The sequence below is a fragment of the Hemiscyllium ocellatum genome, chromosome 8 (genome assembly GCF_020745735.1).
Source record: "Hemiscyllium ocellatum isolate sHemOce1 chromosome 8, sHemOce1.pat.X.cur, whole genome shotgun sequence".
Taxonomy (NCBI): Eukaryota; Metazoa; Chordata; class Chondrichthyes; order Orectolobiformes; family Hemiscylliidae; genus Hemiscyllium; species Hemiscyllium ocellatum.
The window spans coordinates 31,447,014-31,468,725 of record NC_083408.1 but is presented as its reverse complement, the minus strand read 5'-3'; the positions used below and the strand labels follow the sequence as shown (position 1 = coordinate 31,468,725).

General features: G+C 45.7%; 1 protein-coding gene across 1 annotated transcript in view; it reads right to left on the bottom strand.

Moving 5' to 3' along the window:
• Window positions 1-9,874: 9,874 nt before the first annotated feature.
• The window catches only part of rad51b (RAD51 paralog B), a 582,669-nt gene continuing 570,831 nt past the window's right edge, over window positions 9,875-21,712 (bottom strand). The window contains exon 12 of the mRNA XM_060828790.1: window positions 9,875-9,946. Coding sequence (XP_060684773.1) covers window positions 9,927-9,946 — 20 coding nt within the window. The 3' untranslated portion in view covers window positions 9,875-9,926. The remainder of the gene's footprint in view (window positions 9,947-21,712) is intronic.

Below are 21,712 nucleotides of genomic sequence, written 5' to 3'. Positions count from 1 at the left end.
CACTTGTGAATTAACACAACCCTGGTGGAAATTTGATACAAAAACAGTGGTTACTCAGTGGCGTGGTTTCAACCCCCTAGGCCTGCAAACATGCCACAGTACGCTGCCAGTATGTGAGATCAGATCAGAGGGAACTTCGGTGAATGCACTAATCACGTGGCTGGGGTAAAATTTTGACCAGATCGATCATGATATTGAAATAAGTATAATGCTTCTGCGAGGTTTCCAACCAGGTCAGAATCCCACCTTGTCCTGGGCCTCTGTGTCTGGTAATGGTTGAGATTTGTACTGAATTGGCATTGGATGATGTTAACCCTAGACACTGCTCAAGGTAAGCATGCACTGGTCTAGTTAACAATAAGTTACACTGTGCCGAGGTGGTGATACATGGAAATCCACAGCAAAACACAACAAGGGGGGAATCATTCTTTCGGAGTTGTACAGGAACATTGAAATGTCAGGAGTAGATAATGGCTTGAACCAGGGACAACAATAAAATTTGCCCTCGAGGTGGTGACTGTCTCTGCAAAAGGTCCCGAGATCCTTAAAGAGTTTTTGATTCAGGGTAACCACGCTGGGTGCAAACAAATTAACTGGGACAGAAAGTAGGTGTTTGTCCTGGGAAAATCCTGACCAAGTGCCTGTTTTATGCCTTGTGTTTACTATTTCAAACAAAGCTTACAAACCAACTGGATGGTGTTCGAAAAGACCTTCTCACTTCTCTGGTCCATTCCTAACCCAGTCTGGAGGGTTACAGGCAATGGTTACAAGAACTCTACATGAAATAAGATTGGATGGCCTTCAAAACAATCTTAACGTGGCATTGGTTGGTATGGGGATGGTTGTATTAATGGAAATACCACACTTGCGCTCTATCTCTGCTCCTACCCTCAATACAATGTTAACTCCATCCATCTGGCTGATTTGGGAATATCGGTTACCCTATGGGTTACAGGGGGAAGGAATTCCACTGTTCACCATCTGGAGCAGTGTCCAAAGGAATCATGGCAAGGTTTGATCTCACAGGCAGCAGAAGGTTGGTTGACCAGCCTGTACTCATCTCACCTACATGTATAGCCAGACACCCAACCCAGTGTTGACTGTCTTGATAAAATGTGGAGCTGGAAGAAACGCTGCAGGCCCTGATGAAGGGTCCTGATTGAAACACCGATTCTCCCGTTCCTCGGATGCTGCCTGACCTGTATATTTCCAGCACCCCACTCTCGACCCTGATCTCCAGCATCTGCAGTCCTCACTTTGTCCAAGTTGACTGCCTTGATTGCAGACTTTCTGTTCTATCATAGATTGTAGATGGCAGCAACTTAATGTTTTGTATTAGCCCGGAGCAATATTTTCCTCTTGATTGCACATGCAGTGCTTTGTGTTGGAAAGTGGCTGAGTGTGCTCAGTATTGGGTATTGGGCATTGAGCGTTATTTTTGACTGAAGGTGCAGGGAAGGAGTTACGGAGTTTCCAAGATGTTCCAGCTGTTGTGTTTGCATATACCACATGGCATGCATCTTCATTTTGTATTTATTTGTGGGATATGGGAGTTTCTGGCTGGGCCAGCATTTATTGCTCGTTTCAAGTTGTCCCTTGAGAAAGTGGTGGTGAGCTGCCATCTTGAACTACTGCGGTCCACCTGCTATGGGTTGACTCCCATTGTGCCCTTAGGGAGGGAATTCCAGGATGTTGACCCAGTGACCGTGAAGGAATGGTGATGTATTTCCAAATCAAGATGGTCAGTGGCTTGGAGGGGAACTTGAAGGTGATGTTCCCATATATTTGCTGCCCTTGTCTTAGATGGAGGTGTCCGTGGGGTTGGAACATGCTGTCTTTGGTGAATTTCTGCTGTGTATCTTGTAGATGGTACACACTGCTGCTACTGAGCATTGGTGGTGGAGGGAGTGGATAGTTGTGGATGTAGTGCCAATCAATTGGGCTGCTTTGTCCTGGATGGCTTCGAGCTTCTTGAGTGTTGTTGGAGCTGCACCCATTCATGCACGTGGGGAGTATTCCATCACACTGCTGACGAGGAGTCAGGTCTCTAATATTCTGCGAGCTGCCTGGGGTACGATAGTCGGGTTTTAATTAGGGTGACTATATGTGGTGCCCTTTGTCAGTGTGAGCGATCCTGTTCCTCTGCCAATTTTTACCTTGGCAACTATGCCATATTACTATATAACCCAGTAACCCGCTTAAATCAGCTTGTGCCTTTCAAACTCAAATCTCTTCTATGTACAACACAACAATCTGGTGAATTCACAGACCCCCTCCCTATCACTGACTCTGTACAGTACACCATACGATAAATTAACCAAAGACTTGTGCTTGCTTCCCAGTTTCCCTTGAATCAGGATGTGTATGTAAACACTGGTTAATGGTTGTGCGGATGAATGTTTACCGTTGAGTGTTGTGAACTTTCCATCTCGATATTTTACAACTTGCCCAGTTAGAAAACTGGGACCCAGAGTCTATGATATTAGGAAAGTAAGGGAGAAATTTGTTTCATTTGGAAATGAATAATCCTTGCTCTCTCCTCCCCGTAGCCCGAGCCACTCCCAACGTTATGTGGAAGTGTTCACAACAATTTAGGATGCACATGCAGTGTATAGGAAACATAGTGATCAAGCTAAGGCCCTCATTTCTGGACAGTCATAGACCAGGAGAGTCAAAATGTAGTTGTGCTAGTGATACTTATTTTTCAGTTTGCAAACTTTGAGAATAAGAAGCATCAAATTGGAGCTAATGTGACCTCCGTGCACATTTATTTTCGTGTCCACTTAAATGAAAAGAGACATGACCTAGAAACAGAGCGTGACCAAAATTTGAACTGTTTGGGGGGGGGGGGGGGGTGGAATGGGAAGAGCAGACCATGTATAATGTTGGATCTCGACCTTATTGGTCCTTTATGGCAATCGCTGGCTGAGGGACTCAAAGATTGGGGGCAGCAATTAAACCTCAGGCAGTTAGAATGGAAGTGGGGAGGGGTACAGGGGCATCTGGCAGAGTTTGGGACAATGATGCAACTCTGGCAGTGGGCCATTACCATTAGGTTTGGGTGGGAGGTGCAGTTGGCAATGGAGGGATTACAGTCAGAAATGGGATTGGGAGGACAGAGTTGAGATTGGGGTGGTGGGTCCTGTAAATTGGTTTGGGGCTTGGCGTCAGGGTATAGGGTAGAGACTCTACGTGGGATGATCAGGGATGTTTGAGGTGATGTATTGGAGGATATTATGGATAGGATATTGAGTCAGTGGTGATTGGGTTGGATGTACAGCAGGTCAGGATGGTGTTTACAATCTTTGGAGATGGGGTAGAGATTGGGATGGGGGCTTTACAGATGGAAATGGGGGGATAGGCTACTATGGGAAATCAGGGGTTTACAGTTTACGGTCACTGAGTTGTAGGGCTTCAGCCAGAGATGGAGCTGGAGGAAGGGTGCTACCATCAGCGATTAGATGTTGCAGTACATTACGGTGGTGGTGAAGGAGTTACAATCGGTGGGGTGGAGTGTTGGGAGATGTGGTTACAGTTAGTGTAGATATGGATGGGGGTTTCAGGTTGAGGCAATTTTATAATTACTGAAATATTACAGTCAATGAGAATGGAGGAATTAGTATTTCTGGACATCAGGGTGGGTAGGGTTTAGTGAGAGGTCACAGTACTAGTCTTTTTGAAAGATCCCACTTCTATATTGGTGGGTGGTTATAATCAATGGAGGTTGGGGTGGAATTAACCGTCAGCAATCCTGGTGGGTTCACATGTTAGGGATCAAGTTGGGGATGTTACAGTCAGTGGTCAGGTACAGGATGTGGTGTTAACAGTTGGATATCAGGGTGAAGGTGTTTCTATTGGTGAAGGAGTACAGGATGGGATGTGAGGATTGTGAACTGGGGTGGTGAATTAGTCAGGGAGATTGGTCAGTGACATTGTTTCAGACTGAGCACTGGCTGACAGACCACTGACCTTCACAGATCACAGCCTGACTCTACAGTAACCAGTGTGACCCACTAGCAATGACAAACATTTTTTCCCATTTGGTGAACAGATTGTGTTTTTTCTGTAATTACACTCTTGCAGCATTCTATTTATTTATACAATACATAAAAAGTAATGAGGTTTATATATTATATTTAATTAATAAACACATTTATTGATCAAGAACTGGTAATACTGTGTTCAATTCTGGTTAACAATCACACCACACCAGGGTATCATTCAACAGGTTTATTTGGAAGCACTAGCTTTCTGAGCGCTGCTCCTTCATCAGGTGATTGTGGAGAATAAGATCGTAAGAGACAGAATTTATAGCAAAAATTTACAGTATGGTTTAACTGAAATTATATATTAAAAAAGACCTGGATTGTTTAAGTCTCTTAGAATGACCATGTTGGTTTCAGTTATTTCAAATGTAAATCACAAAACTTTTTTAAAAGTTACATTCGCAAGTGAACTTTAACAATTGGGTATCACGTCGGACCATTTAATTCAATTCTGACCTCCCTATTGTGGAGTGAATTGCAGTGAAATTTGAAAGGGTTCAGAAAAGATTTACAAGGATGTTGCTAGGTTGGAGGGTTTGAGGTATAGGAAGAGGCAAAATAGTCTGGGGCTGTTTTCCTTGGAATGTTGGATGCTGAGGGGTCACCTTACAGAAGTTTATAAAATCATGAGGAGCATGGATAGCCATGGCGTTGTCCCCAGGGTGGGGCAGTCCAATACTAGAGGGTATAGGTTTAAGGTGAGGAGTGGAAAGATATAAAGAGACTTAAGGGGTAACCTTTTCACGCAGAGAGTGGTGCGTGTATGGAATGAGCTGCCAGAGGAAGTGGTGGAGGCTGGTACAATTACAACATTTAAAAGTCACTTGGATGGGTATATGAATAGAAAGAGTTCAGGGGGATACGGGCCAAATGCTGGTAACTGGGGCTAGACTAATTTAGGATATTGGTCTGTTTCAGGATTGTACAATTCTATGACTGTTACTTGGACCATGAAGGGGTGAGAGGATAGCAGGGGTGTCAATTGAGGTTTGGGGTGGATGGTAAAAGTAAGCCTTGCTGGACGTTTTGGAAGGTCCTACCTCTGTGTTGGAAAAAGACAGCAGGTTTGGGTGTTATTCCTTACCCTGAAGGGAATTGGACAGTGTGTAGCTGCACTTTAGCTATGAAACACTGCAGTTTGACTTTTTTCAAGATGATAGCTTGTTTAAAAAGTAATGCCTCACAATAGCATTATAATGATGATGACAAGGAAGCCACGATCATAATGTAAAGCAGTTATTGACTGTGACGGAGATACAGTTTAAGAGGTAGTGACACTAGTTATGGAACAGTGGAAAATGACTAGATATTGACAGATACTGGATTGGCAGTCCCACCCTTACCAATGTACACATACTGCACCTGACCAGTATAGTTAGTCATTATTGACAGCGTGGATACACATCAGCTGATCTTGTATCTGATGGGGACACTTTTCACAACCTGAAAAGCGACAGCAATGAGACAGCGCAACAGAAGTCGGAGGCTGGCATTTGAGGGGTGCAGCTATATCAGAGGGTAGTGAGATCTCCGAGAACATGGAGAATTGAGGCCACTGGGGGAATTTGAAAACATTGCTTATCGGGGAGGCTGGGGGTGACAGGTGGAGGAGACTTACCATAGAGTATTGTAGAATCCTACAGTGTGGAAACAGGCCAATGGGCGCATACCGACCCTCCAAAGAGTATCCCACCCAGACCCATTCCCTTACTCTACAACCTACTATTTACCCCTGCCTAATGCACCTAACCAACACAACCCTGGATGCAGAGCCAATTCACCTAAGCTGTACATCTTTGGACTGGGGGAGGAAACCAGAACACCTGGAGGAAACCCCACTTGGTACGGGTTAAGATAGGGAGAGCAGAGTTTTAAATGGCTTCTTGGGAGGCAGAGTGTGCAGGAGTGCATTAAAATGACCAGGTCCAGCAACGCCTCAGCAAATTTCTGCTCTGTGATATTCTCCAACTTGAATCAAACATCTGGCATTTTTACTCCGAATGAGAAAGAGACATTCTCTACTGAGCTGTGCACATCTCTCATCCTCTTTGTCACCTCTCGCTCATCTCCTCCCTTAACGTTTTGCCTCCTCTCTAGAGCTCGTCCATCTCGGTTTCATTCTTTTCCTCTTCCACCACTCTTGGGGGCGATGAAAACGTGAGCAACGCCAGGACGTTCTCGCGCCAGCTCACAGCGTGTGACATGGAGAGATCTCAGACCCTGGTCCTACAATGCGGCTGAGCGAGTGGTGTTGAGACTGTGTGGAAGGTTGGCAGTGGCAGTGTGCAGACAGGTGAACGAACCTGCTCCTTGTGTGTTTAGTTAAACAAGTGGGAACAAAACATGCAAGTCGCGTTATTGACATATTTTAGAAATCCGTTTATATAAACTCTGTGGCCCTGGGCAAGCACCTCATCCAAAAAATAAAGGGTTTAGTGACACTTAAATGGGGAAACCTTTGTACATTTCTTGTGAAATCCTTGCTCTGCCTTTTCCAGGTTTTGGGAAAGAGTCTAGATCCATGAAGCTTTACACAGTAGCAGCAGCAACATTTCATAGCTGAGAAATGTGTTGGACACTAACACACTTGAACACAAATCACTTTCCAAACAACCTCATTCTCTCCTTCATTCGAGCAACATGAACTTAACTTCTCATCCAGCCACTGTGACCACGTCAGCTTTACCCTTGGGAGCTGCTCTCTCTCCTGATTATGCGCAGCCACAAGAGAAACACAGAGAGAGAGAGAGAGAGTTACCGCCTCTTTTATCAGTTCATGCTCTGGCGCTAACTTGGAGAGGACAAAGAGAGGTTTTGGTGCTTTAAGAGCAGAGACTGCTTGCTGGACCTGGGAGGTGGGGGGTGGTGAAAATCAAAGCTGCATCAGCTCACATCCTTTGTGTAGACTTTGTTCTTTCCCTTCACAATTCCTTATCTCGCACTATTTGCTTTACCATTACAGGTCAGTGTCGTCATCATCGTATGACACTTTGTCCCTCTTTAAGTGCCAAGCAAGGCAAAGGCAAGCTATAAATGCAGAGAGCAGAGGCTGTTCGGCCCATGTGACTTCTTCCATGTTGTACCGATGGCAATTCACTTCTATAGTTCACCTTTAAAATTGTAAAGGTGCACAGCCAGGAAGTAAAACCTAAGGAAGGAGACATTAGGCTAAGTAACTTACACAGCATACAAGGACTAAGCAATGACCAGGTCCAACAAGAGACTATCCAGCAGTTCCCTTGATATTCAGTGGCACGGCCATAATTAAACATGGCCCACCCCTCCCCATTGCTCCACCATCAACATCCCGGGCATTGCCATCTACCAGGAATGTGACTGGACCCCCCCACAATGGGCAGCACGGTGGCACAGTGGTTAGCACTGCTGCCTCACAGCGCCAGAGACCCGGGTTCAATTCCCGCCTCAGGCGACTGTCTGTGTGGAGTTTGCACATTCTCCCCGCGTCTGTGTGGGTTTCCTCCGGGTGCTCCAGTTTCCTCTCATAGTCCAAAAGATGTGCAGGTCAGGTGAATTGGCCATGCTAAATTGCCCGTGGTGTTAGGTGGATTAATCATGGGTAAATGTAGGGAAATGGGTGGGTTGCTCTTCAGAGAGTCAGTATGGACTTGTTGGGCTGAAGGGCCTGTTTCCACACTGTAGGGAATCTAAGCTAATCTAACAGTGGGTCAGTCCTTAGTGAGTAACTCACCTCCTGTCTGCCACAGCCATCCACAACATGCAATGCCCAAAGTCAGGAACGTGATATAGTCCTCTCTACCTGCCAGAATTCAGGCTGCTCCAACAGCTCTCAACATCATCCAGGGTGAAGCAGCCCACCTGAGTGGAATCCATACTGCCTCCTCCTCCCCCATTACTGTAGACATTCAATCCCTGACCCCCATGCACCAAGATACTTTCAAAACAACCATGTAAGCACTTTCCACATCTAGGAAGCTGAAAGCACAAGGACTGTTGAGACATGAGAATACTCTGGGTGTTCCAGTTCCCTCCCACAGTTCAAAGATGTACAGGATAGGTAAATTGGCCATGCTAAACTGTCCCATAGTGTTCAAGTATGTGCAGTCTTGGTGGATTAACCATGGGAAATGCAGGCTTAGGGAGGATGGGTCGAGGTGGGATTGTCTTTGGAGGGTCAGTGTGGACCTGGTGGGCCGAATGGCCTGCTTCCACACTGTAGGAATTCTACGATTACTAATTAGTGCCAGTTTTGTTGGAATTTCCTTTTACTTTACTTACGGGTTCTTTAAAATCTACCCCTTTCACTGATCTTAATATTCCCTATTGTGTCTTGGTGACAAATTTTGATCGATGAACCACTCCCGTGAGGAATCTGGGAGGTCTTAAAATGTTGCAGTATGTAAATGAAAGCTGTTACTGTTGTAGGTCCAGGCCCACATGAAGTTAGATTCATGAAGTGAAATCCAATCCCAGAATTGGGAATTCACTGTCTAATCCACCATGGCACCCAGTCTCCAACCTCAATAGTTTTTAACATGAATTATCCTCTCTAGGGAAAGAAATACAGAGGCAGGATTGTGGATTTGAAGTTGCAGTCAGTTCAGCCATGGTCTTATTAAATTGCGGATCACACTCGTGACTGTAAGGCCTATTCCTGTTCCTTGTTCATATGTACATATATAATGTCATTATTCTAGAACAGTCAAATGTGGTGCAGACAGAATAATGCTTTGCCCTGTTCAATGTTGTTACATACAATTGTAGGAGTGAGTCTTTTTAGAGATAGTGGTAAGGTCACACCATTAGTCTCTGACACATACACAGACAGACGCACACACACTTTCTCTCTCTCACACACACACAAACACACGCGTACACAGACACACACACACTCTCTCTCACACACATACACACTGACACTCACACACATACCCACTCTCACACCCACAAGCGCGCGCGCACACACACACACACACACACACACACACTCTCACACACACACACCCACTCTCTCACACACTCTCACACACACTCACTCACACAGACTCTCTCACACACACACACACAGAGACTCTCACACACACACACACGCACACCCTCACACCCACTCTCTCACACACTCTCACGCACACTCTCACGCACTCTCACACACACACACACACACAGACACAGACTCTCACACATACACACTGTCACACCCACTCTCTCACACTCTCACGCACACTTACACACACACACACACACAGACTCTCTCACACACTCTCATGCACACTTACACACACATTCACACACACACAGACACACTCAGACTCTCTCTCTCTCTCTCACACACACACACCTGTCAAACAAGGTTGTGATGAATGGCTGTGACACAGACATAGGCCGAGTGCAATGTTCAGTACAGAATACAAACTTCAGAAGGAGTTTCGGAGGAGTTTAACATCATAAAACTGTAGCTTGTTTGCTTTTGGCGTTCTGAGATCTGGGAGAGTTCTCTAACAGCCTGGTACTGAGAGATTAGAGAGAGCAGGCACTATCAGCTCAGAGCTCTGGGCGTGGAGAAACATTTTTGTGGACAAAGATCAGTGGCTGCCCGATTGCCCTTTCTGGTACTGTACCCAGCATTAGCAATAGAGGAGTCACTCGAAGATATAATTTCAGGACACAGACTGACGTGCTCCATTACCCTAAGCATACCTCACCAACATTACCAAGTGCTTCTGTACATATCGACACACTTTGGACACCCACATCACAGTGAACAGTCACCTGTATTTCACTTCCATATTCAGTGTGTGTGGAGGACGAGGATTACATACCCTCTGAGGTCAGCTGAGTTGACACAGACTGGGAGTGAAACCAGCAGTCTTCTTGATTGGCGTGGTTTTGCTATCCATTCCGTTAAGCACTTGGGTTAGTCTCTACAGAGACAAAAAAAACCCATAAAGTATGGCTTCTAGCAAACAAAGTAAAATCTGGAATTAAGAATCCCATTGACAACCATGAAACCACTGTCAATTGTCAGAAAAAACCATCTAATATCCTCTGGAGAAGGAAATCTTCCATCCTTACCTGGTCTGGCCTACTTGTGACTCCAGACCCACAGTAATGTGCTAGCCTCTCAAGTGCCCTCTGAAGTGGCCTAGCAAGTCATTCAGTTGTACCAATCATTACAAAGACTCAAAGAAATAAGGTTTACAAGGATGTTGCCAGGGTTGCCAGGGAGAGGCTGAACAGGCTGGGGTTGTTTTCCCTGGACCGTTGGAGGCTGAGGGGTGACCTTGTAGAGGTTTACAAAATTATGAGGGGCATGGATAGGATAAGTAGACAAAGTCTTTTCCCTGGGGTGGGGGAATCCAGAACTAGAGGGCATAGGTTTAGAGTGAGAGGGGAAAGATATAAAAAAGACCTAAGTGTCAACTTTTTCACGCAGAGGGTGGTACGTGTATGGAATGAGCTGCCAAAGGATGTGGTGGAGGCTGGTGCAATTACAGCATTTAAGAGGCATTTGGATGGGTATATGAATAGGAAGGGTTTGGAGGGATATGGGCCGGGTGCTGGCAGGTGGGACTAGATTGGGTTGGGATATCTGGTCGGCATGGACGGGTTGGACCGAAGGGTCTGTTTCCATGCTGTATATCTCTATGACTCTAAATGGAACCAGCCAGATCACCTGGCATTGACCTAGGCACTGGAAAAGACAAGGGCACAAACAGCTCTGTCAACTCTGCAAGGTCCATCTTCATTAATATTGACAGGATGGTGGAGGGGATAGTGCCATAATTGGGAAAGCTGTCGCACAGGCTAGTCAAGCAAAGCCTGATAGTCATACTCTCAGAATCATTCCTGACAGACAATGTCCCAGACTCCATCACCATCCCTTGATGTGTCCTGTCACACCGGCAGTGGCACAATGATACGTAGTTGGCAGGGAGTTGCCCTAGGGGTCCTCAACATTGACTCTGGACCCGATGAAGTCTCATGGCTTCAGGTTAAACATGGGCCAGGAAACCTCCTGCTGATTAGCACATACCACCCTCCCTCAACTGATGAATCAGTACACGTCCATGTTGAACACTTAAGAGTCATAGAGATGTACAGCACGGAAACAGACGCTTCAGTCCAACCCATCCATGCCGACCAGATATCCCAACCCAATCTAGTCCCACTTGCCAGCACCCAGCCCATATCCCTCCAAACCCTTCCTATTCATATACCCATACAAATGCCTCTTAAATGTTGCAATTGTACCAGCCTCCACCACATCCTCTGGCAACTCATTCCCTACACGTACCACGCTGTGTGTGAAAAAGTTGCCCCTTAGGTCTCTTTTATATCTTTCCCCTCTCACCCTAAACCTATGCCTTCTAGTTCTGGACTCCCCGACCCCAGGGAAAAGACTTTGCCTATTTATCCTATCCATGTCACTCATAATTTTGTAAACCTCTATAAGGTCACCCCTCAGCCTCCGACGCTCCAGGGAAAACAGCTCCAGCCTGTTCAGTCTCTCCCTGTAGCTCAAATCCTCCAACCCTGGCAACATCCTTGTAAATCGTTTCTGAACCCTTTCAAGTTTCACAACATCTTTCCAATAGGGAGGAGACGAAAATTGCACGCAATATTCCAACAGCGGCCTAACCAATGTCCTGTATAGCTGCAACATGACCTCCCAACTCCTGTACTCAATACTCTGACTAATAAAGGAAATCATACCAAACGCCTTCTTCACTATCCTATCTACCTGTGATTCCACTTTCATGGAGCTATGAACCTGCACTCTAAGGTCTCTCTGTTCAGCAACACTCCCTAGGACCTTACCATTAAGTGTATAAGTCCTGCTAAGATTTGCTTTCCCAAAATGCAGCATCTCGCATTTATCTGAATTAAACTCCATCTGACACTTCTCAGCCCATTGGCCCATCTGGTCCAGATCCTGTTGAAATCTGAGGTAGCCCTCTTCGCTGTCCACTACACCTCCAATTTTGGTGTCATCTGCAAACTTACTGTATCTCTTATGCTCGCATCCAAATCGTTTATGTAAATGATAAAACGTGGAGGGCCCAGCACCGATCCTTGTGGCACTCCACTGGTCACAGGTCTCCAGTCTGAAAAACAACTGTCTTCTACCTTTGAGCCAGTTCTGTATCCAAATGGCTAGTTCTCCCTGTATTCCGTGAGATCTAACCTTGCTAATCAGTGTCCCATGGGGAACCTTGCCGAATGCCTTACTGAAGTCCATATAGATCATATCAACGCTCTGCCCTCATCAATCCTCTTTGTTACTTCTTCAAAAAACTCAATCAAGTTTGCGAGACATGATTTCCCACACACAAAGCCATGTTGACCATCCCTAATCAGTCCTCACGATTCCCTCCAACAACTTGCCCACCACCGACATCAGGCTCACTGGTCTATAGTTCCCTGGCTTGTCCTTACCACTCTTCTTAAACAGTGGCACCACGTTTGCCAACCTCCAGTCTTCCGGCACCTCACCTGTGACTATTGATGATACAAATATCTCAGTAAGGGGCCCAGCAATCACTTCCCCAGCCTCCCACAGAGTTTTCGGGTACACCTGATCAGGTCCTGGGGAAGCACTGAGGATGGCTAGAATGTAAAATGTACTCCAGGTGGGGGATATCAGTGCCCACCACCAAGAGTGGATTGGCAGCTGTGCTATTGAGATTAAAACAATGACTGCAGATGCTGGAAACCAGATTCTGGATTAGTGGTGCTGGAAGTGCACGGCTGCCTGAACTGCTGTGCTCTTCTAGCACCACTAATCCAGAAGCTGTGCTATTGATACCAGTGCTACATTGGGTCCTAAAGGACATAGCTGCTTGACTGGGTCTGCGGCAGGTGGTACAGGAACTAACAAGATGGATAAACATATTTACCCTCATCCCTATCAGCCTGCCAACTACAGAAGCATCTGTCCATGACAGACGGACCACCGCACAGTCCCTGTGGGGACCAGGTCCCACCTTCCCATTAAGAATACCCTCCATCGCGTTGTGTGGCACTATCACTGTGCTAAATGGGACAGAGTTCAAACAGATCTCGCAGCTCAAGACTGGGCATCCATGAGGCACTACAGGCCATCAACAGCAGCAGAACTGTACTCTCGCACAATCTGCAACCCCATGGCCTGGCATGTCCCCCACTCAACCATTACCTTCAAGCCAGGGCATCGACCCTAAGTCAATAGCGTGTGAAGGAGGGCATGCCAGGAGCTGCATCAGGCATACCTGAAAACGAGGTGTCAACCTGGTGAAGTGGCCAAACAGGTTACTTGAGTGCCCAGCAGCATAAACAGCCAGTGATAGACAGAGCTAAGCAATCCCCACAACCAGCAGATCAGCTCTAAGTTCTGCAGTCCTGCCACATCCAATGGTGGATGATTAAACAACTCACATGAAGGGGGAGACTCCACAAATATGCCCACCCTCAATGTTAGAAAAGCCCAACACATCAGTGCAAAAGCTATTGCAGCAATCTTCAACCAGAAGTCAGGAGGACGGTCCACCTTGGCCTCCTCCAGTAGTGCCCAGCATTACAGATACCAGTATTCGATTCACTCCATGTGATTATCAAGAAACACTGGATACTGCAAAGGCTATGGGCCCTGACAACATCCCGGCAGAACTGGGAACAAGTATCCACTCCCTCCACCACAAACACTCAGTAGCAGCGGTGTGTACTATCTACAAGATGCATTGCAGAATTTCACCAAAGATCCTCAGACAGTACCTTCCAAACCCACTTCCTATCGGTTGTCACAGTTTGACGCACCCATCTGCCTTGTGCTGTCCTCTCATGTCTAGTGTGGCTCATCTACGACCACTCTGAGACCATTCTTCACCCAACTACGCCCACATAGCCCTCTTTCTGCTGCCTTCCAGTATGCCTCTCCACGAGACCCCTGTAGCTTTTCAGTTCTAACCAAATGGTTAAAATACTGACACTTTCTTTTCTGATGTCAATTTTTGCAGTTCTTTTTGTTCTTGCAGTTTCAAGTGCATTTTTGTTTGTCTCCTGGTCTATATATAGAATTTTTAGTATACATCCTAACATCCACATTTCAAAGGCCTGTATTCCCTTGTATAGATCTTCATTTATTGCTCAGATTTCAGAGGCATATGGGTAACTGGATGGAATGTACCATCTTACCTTGCTATAATCTTGGGCCTTCCTATTGTTAAGAATTCCTTCACCTTCACAGAAATAACTCTAAGTATCTCCATCCTTCCTCGTGTATCACATCTGCCATCTTCTGTTCTCATTTGTCCTAAACAAACATATTGACTGACACCTGTCATGGCTCAGACTTAACCTCCTCAAAATACATGAAGAAAATAACCAAGATTCTAACTTATTTTAAAAACAAATAGCGATGATTGTATTCCAGATGCAATTCAATAGGTCAAATTACCAGCCTTGAAGTCAAACACACTTTATTTGTACACTGTACTTAAAATCTAACTAAAGAAAAAAGGAATTGTTATAACAACTCTATGGAAAACTTAATTTAACAATAGATTAATAACTACTATTGATTAACTGTTTCAATATATTAACAGCCCATAAACACAATCTTGGTAAAGGCAATTCAGTAAAATACATTGTCTCACATGCAATTCTCCAGTTCAGGAGGATATCATCAAGAGAAAATTCTGAGAGCGCGAGAGAGTAGCAGGGAGAGATGTACTGCAGCTTTCAAACCCAGCTTCAAACCCCCAGCAAGAACTGCGACTGAAAAACCAAAACTAAAATGCCTGGTTCTGTGGGAGCTTCACCCCACCCATTCAGGCTGCTTCTATTGTTCCAGCTTAAAAAAAAACACCAAGGCCTCACAAGCTGTTTATTTTGTGGGCTTTCAATAGACAAAACTCAGCATCTCCGCCTTAAAACCTCTCTTCAAAACAAAGGACAAAATTAACCTTAAAGCCAGAGAATCGTCACACACCATCCTTTCGATCTTTTCCAGTTTCTCTGAATATACTCCATTGAATGACCATGTTGCCTTTCTGATGTTTCAACCCAATCTATATTCAGAACTCTTGGGGCCTCTTCCAACTCTGCAAGTAGCACTGTGTCATCAATGCACGCCGAGTTTGTTATGGTAAGGCATCCGATTTCTTTACCCCTGGACGGCCATCTAATTCTCCAAGGACTTATTCTTCGTACAAATTGAGGGAGCCCTCAAGATGGAGGGGTGAGCAATGGGTGATCTCTGAGGTAAAGAATGATTGAAATTGATAAATACACGAAACATCCCAGGTGTAAATGGAGCAACAATGAACACCTCTAAAGCAATTGGAGAAACAGAAATAATAACAGAAATTTGGGAAACACATCTTAGAATCCCTACAGTGTGGAAACAGGCCATTCAGCCCAGCACACCAACCCTCTGAACAGCATCCCACCCAGACTCACCCCCTTACCCAGTCCCTGTAACCTTGCATTTCCCATGGCTAATCCACTTAACGTGCACATCCCTGAACACTATGCTCAATTTAGCATGGCCAATCCATCTAACCTGCACATCTTTGGACTGATTGGTCTATACTGAATAACTTTTGAGACATTCATTATTCATGAATTGTCTAAGAAACCGAAAGCAATCGAGCAAAATCACTTCAGGATTATAGGAATGTGTCTTCACATTAAAGTGATTGTAAAATTATCGAAAGAAATCGCTCATTGGGGATTGGTGAAAAGTAATCTGGATTTAGATCTGAAATAAGAAGTATGGAGGGAATTTTAAAATTAATAACAGTGTTTGATAAGTATGTGCTTTGACATTGATGTTGATTTAACCACAGCGTAACAGATCATTTGGCCCATTACTTCCACACCAACCCACTGAAGAGCATTCCACCTAGAGTCTCTACCCTATCCCTGTAACCCTGGGGTTCCCATGACCAACCTAACTAGCCTGCACAGCCCTAGAATCTATGCGCAATTTAGCATGGTTAATCCACCTAGCCTGCACATCCCTGGACACAATTGGGCAATCGAGCATAGCCAATCCACCCTAACCTGCAAACCTTTGGATTGTGAGAGGAAAACCAGAGCACTCAGGGGGAATCCCGGGGAGAACGTGCAAACTCCACACAGTCATCCGGGTCCTGGCGCTGTGAGGCAGCAGTGCTGACCACTGAGCCACCGTGCCACCTACAATACAGTAAGCATCTAGCTCCAAAAGGGCACCCAAACATGTTGGCATTCTTACCTGACAACAATCTACCAATTTCAGGTTTGAAAGTTTCAGGTGCACCCATCCCCACAGCCTTTCTTGGAGGGCGGGGTAAAGAGTTTTGGATTTCCACTAAACACTTATTGAAAGTAATCAAATGCACATTCGGATGTCAGGGCTGGCCTGATAGACTGAATTGTCTCTTTCTGTGCTGTATCACCTCTATAGCTCTGCGTTAACCCAAGGGAACACAGCCATGTTTAAGCAAACTGAGGTAATCTCTTGGCAGGAAGAACACATCAGGTGCCTCCCTGGACATTTCACAAGATCATCAAGGTTTAGGCAGCGTGGTTGGAGGGAGGTGGGGGGCGGCTTTATGGATGAGAAGGCTATGAAGTCAGTGGCAATGTGGAAACTGCACAAGTTTAACAGAAGTGTTTAAAGGGGTAACCTACAAAACACGGAAGTAGGAAATGGGAACTGAAATTGTCGGGAACGCAAAACGAGGCCCAAGAGTGTTTGTAAGGAGAAAAGGCAGGTTAATATTTAACATACTAGATCCTAGTCCAAAACTGGAAACCAAATCCTTTTAATAAGGCCAGGCAAGTAAAACAAAGTGAAGGCACAGGGCAGATGCAAGTCCCCAGCAAACGCTGCCTTAATGAGACAGAGCCAACTGAGTGTGTATCTTATGGAAATTTCCCGGATAGTGATATGTAGGATAGGGCAGGAGAAGGTAAATCTGGAATTGCTGTGGTCGAATTGCTATGGTAGAACATGCTCAACTTTGACAATAAATGTTAACTTTATCACTGGTTCCTCAAGACTGATCATCACAGGGAACAGACTCCTGGACAGGACTGTGCAGACAATTGAAGCCAACGAAGAAATTGAGGGGGGTGGGCATAGTGGCACAGCACCAGGGACCCGAGTTTGGTTCCAGCCTCGGGCGATTGTCTGTGTGGAGTTTGCACATTCTCCCCGTGTCTGCGTGGGTTTCCTCCGGGTGCTCCGGTTTCCTCCCATAGTCCAAAGATGTGCAGGTTAGGTGAATTGGCCACGCTAAATTGCTCATAGTGTAGGTGCATCAGTTGGAAGGAAATGGGTCTGGGTGGGGTACTCTTCAGAGGGTCGGTTTAGACTTGTAGGGAATTTAATCTAACTGGCGGAGATAATCGAAGGAAAAAGAGCCTTTTTGGATAGATAAACTAAGATAGGCTGAATGGCCTTGCTCTTCTGTCTCTGTGTTTGAAACGAGTCCAGGTTCTGCTGTAGTGGCATGGGGAGGAGTTAAGGGCAGTAGGGAGGTTGCCGTTTCCCACTGTGCCTCTGACTGTGGGCTCCCACCCCCCCCCCCCCCCCCCATAGCACAGAACAAAGTATCAGTATGGGTGTGCAGTGCATCCTGACTCTTTGGATGATTTAGAATCATAGAGATGTACAGCACGGAAACAGACCTTTTAGTCCAACTCATCCATGCCGACCAAATATCCTAACCTAATCTAGTCCCATTTGCCAGCACTTGGCCCATATCCCTCTAAACCCTTCCTATTCATATACCCATCCAGATGCCTTTTAAAATGTTGCAATTGTACCAGCCTCCACCACTTCCTCTGGCAGCACATTCTATACATGTACCACCCTCTGTGTGAAAAGGTTGCCCCTTAGGTCCCTGTTAAATCTTTCCCCTCTCACCCTAAACCTAAGCCCTTTAGTTCAGGACTCCCCAACCCCCAGGGAAAAGACCATGTCAATTTCTCCTATCCATGCCCCTCGTGATTTTATAAACTTCCATAAGGTCACCCCCTCAGCCTCTGACGCTCCAGGGAAAACAGCCCCAGCCTGTTCAGCCCCTCCCTACAAATCCTCCAACCCTGGCAACAGTCTTTTTTTTTATTGTCACACTTATTTTGATAGAAACTACAGTGAAAAGTGTTGTAGAGTGTCACCACTCTCCAACACCATCTTCAGACACAGAAAAGTAAACCAAAACATAGGATATAAAGGCAAAAAAAAATTACGATGAGGCACACAGATCCTGCTGAAATTTGTACTGAGCAGTGCTGATGGTCAAAGGAAGCTACCTATTAGCAGCACAATACTGGGAAATTGCCTCCAGAGGGTTAAAAGCCTCACACAGAGATACTGTTAACTCATTCGTCACAGATCAGGGAGAGGTGTTATATAAGGACCACCCTTAATGAGGTAATACTTACTGTGGGTAGTCAGAGGAATTTTGCCAGGGTGGATGAAATGACTGCACAGTGGCCGATATGCCGCCACCAATCACTTTATTTATTTGTGCACAGTACACGGGCTGTGTGGCCAGCCAGCTTAGAGTCAGTCACCCGAACTGAGGAGATTCTAACTCTCTCGGTCATATCGGTCAGCCAGGGCCCAGCTTAACAGCCCCAGTCAAGGATCTCATTGTCAACAAGAGCTAGCTGTTCCAATCACTATAGCGGAAAGGTCGATTACAAGAGGGGACAGGTTCAAGGAGAGAAGGGCAAAGTTTGGGGGAGAAGTGTGGGGAAAATGTTTCACACAGAGGGTAGTGTGTGCCTGGAACGCACTGCCAATGGAGGTGGTGGAAGCAGGCTTAGTAGCAACGTTTCAGCCTGTCTTGGTAGACACATGAATGGGAGGTGAATAGAGAAATGGAAACGCATGGACAATAGGCAACGGATCTAAATAAGGACTGGGAATCAGCACAGGCTTGGTGGGCTGAAGGGCCTGTTCCTGTGCTGTACTGTATTGTATACTGTATTATGTGGAACTCACTGCCTTACGGATAGTAAAGGCAGGAATCTTCAAGGCCTTTAAAGGATTATTTAGATGAACATTTGAAACACTACAAAAGCTAAGTACAGGGAGATGGGATTAGAATTGATAATGTTTGATGACCAGCATGGTTATGATAGACCAAATGGCATCTTTCCATACCGTCAACAAACTCAATGATTCTAACTCTAGAAAGTAGTTTTGCATATTTTTCGAAGTCATTTTTAATCAGGTAACTCACAGTTGGTGAACTGGAGAGAGATAAACATGCTCATTTTACATGCTAAACTAATTTTCAGCTGTATTAATCAAACTCCATCATCCCTCAATATTTTAAAGACAACATTTTATTTTCTAAAATTATATTTTGAAATGCTACCCAACTGCAGCAGCCCGTGCATAGCTTCACAAAATGCAAACAGGTCTGTGCAGAATCCTGGGGTGGGGAAGCTCTCTTTTCGAAATAGCTGCAACGATGTTTACACTGGAGTCGACCGTGCTCAAAGGGCAAATTGTTGTGTCATAAGAAAAGTTCAGTTTTGCCTGAAATATATGAGGAACATTTGACTGGATTGATGTGATCTGTTAATATTCACCTGAGAGCCGGAAGTTATGTCTCGAGATCGAGTGTCTGCCAATCCTGTGTGGGTGCCCTTGCTCTTTCTCGCCTACACCAGGATTCAGACACTCAAAGTGGTCACCTTCGAAGGTGACCATCGTGGGCGAAATTTGGAAGATACAGCTCAGAATCTGCAAGGTGAGGTGGCTGAGATATGCAAGGGGCCAGAACAACAGTGGATAAAGCTAATTCGGACCAGTACAGAGTCAAGACAGAAAGGAAGTATAGACACTCCGGTTAATAACATTGAAATAGCTCAGACTGACACTGGCACAATGCAATTGAAGCTAAGAATGCCTGTCTAAAGCAGAGTAGCAATAAATGAAGGTTACATTGAACTACAAGATCAAAACAGTAGAAGAGAAATCAGACTTAAATTCAAAGCAATATATTCACATTTGTCGGTCATTCAGCCACTTGAGCTTGTTTTGACATGCCACAGGATCACAACTGATTGTATTTTCCACCAGGACCATTACGGTTCGAGTTTCCGGTCCGGATTTCTTTTTCCACAAAGCCAAGTGGCAAAGGAGACCAAACTTCACATCCATTTTTAGTAGGTTTACATTTTTGGAGACAAACATAACAGGTATATACTTCCTCAATGAAAAGTTTCAGTCTGTCCCTATGTTTACAAAGATAAATGAGTCCCCCAGTTATTGTCCTACCACCACATACAATTAACAGCGACTTGAACCGACACAGTATTCCAAGCGGGATCTGACAATCTGGACAGGGAGGTCTAACGGATAATCAAAAGACTAACAGCAAGCTGACCTTTACCTCACATCTACAGTGCTGTGGTTTGACCTCATCTGGAGTCTGACATTCAATTCTGACCCTGCACTTCAAGAAGTGGGGCGGCGCAGTGGTTAGCACTGTTGCCTCACAGCGCCAGGGTCCCAGGTTTGATTCCAGCCTTGGGCAACTGTCTGTGTGGAGTTTGCACATTCTCTCCACGACTGCGTGGGCTTCCTCCGGGTGCTCCGGTTTCCTCCCACAATCGCAAAGACGTGCAGGTTAGGTGAATTGCTAAATTGCCCATTACTCAGGGGTACATATAGGGAATGAGTCTGAGTGGGTTACTCTTCAGAGGGTCGGTATGGATTTGTTGGGCCGAAGGGCCTGTTTCCATACTCAAACTTGTCCTGGACAAGAACTGTGTCAATTCCTCACTATCATTGCTGTGTTTAAAGGATAAGACGATGAGGACTGGTTCTATTGACTAAGCCTGCATTCCCTGTGTGTAGACAATTAAGCGCGGTCTAACTGAGGTGTTTAGGAAAAATAATTTGAAGGAAACTTGAATCATAACGACCTTGATGGAAAATAGCAGAAATACAAGTGTAAATTGTCATGATATGATTATTCTCCGCTGGTTTTGAAGCCTGATCAGTCGAACAAAGAAGTAGATATGTGGGCTGGGTTACACAACGATAAAGAGAAAATAGGAGAAAGTGAGGACTGCAGACGCTGGAGATCAGAGCTGAAAATGTGTTGCTGGAAAAGCGCAGCAGGTCAGGCAGCATCCAAGGAACAGGAGAATCGACGTTTCGGGCATAAGCCCTTCTTCAGGAATGAGGAAGGTGTGCCAAGCAGGCTAAGATAAAAGGTAGGGAGGAGGGACTTAGGGGAGGGGCATTTGGAATGCGATAGGCGGAAAGAGGTTAAGGTGAGGGTGATAGGCCGGAGGGGGGTGGGCGCGGGGAGGTCAGGAAGAAGATTGCAGGTCAAGAAGGCGGTGCTGAGGGTTGGGACAGAGATAAGGTGGGGGGAGGGGAAATGAGGAAGCTGGAGAAATCTGCATTCATCCCTTGTGGTTGGAGGGTTCCCAGGCGGAAGCTGAGGCGTTCTTCCTCCAGGCGTCGTGTTGCCATGGTCTGGAGGAGACCAAGGACCTGCATGTCCTTGGTGGAGTGGGAGGGGGAGTTAAAGTGTTCAGCCACGGGGCAGTTGGGTTGGTTGGTGCAGGTGTCCTAGAGGTGTTCTCTGAAACATTCCACAAGTAGGCGGCCTGTCTCCCAAATGCAGGGTAGGTCACATCGGGTGCAGCGGATGCAGTAAATGATGTGTGTGGAGGTGCAGGTG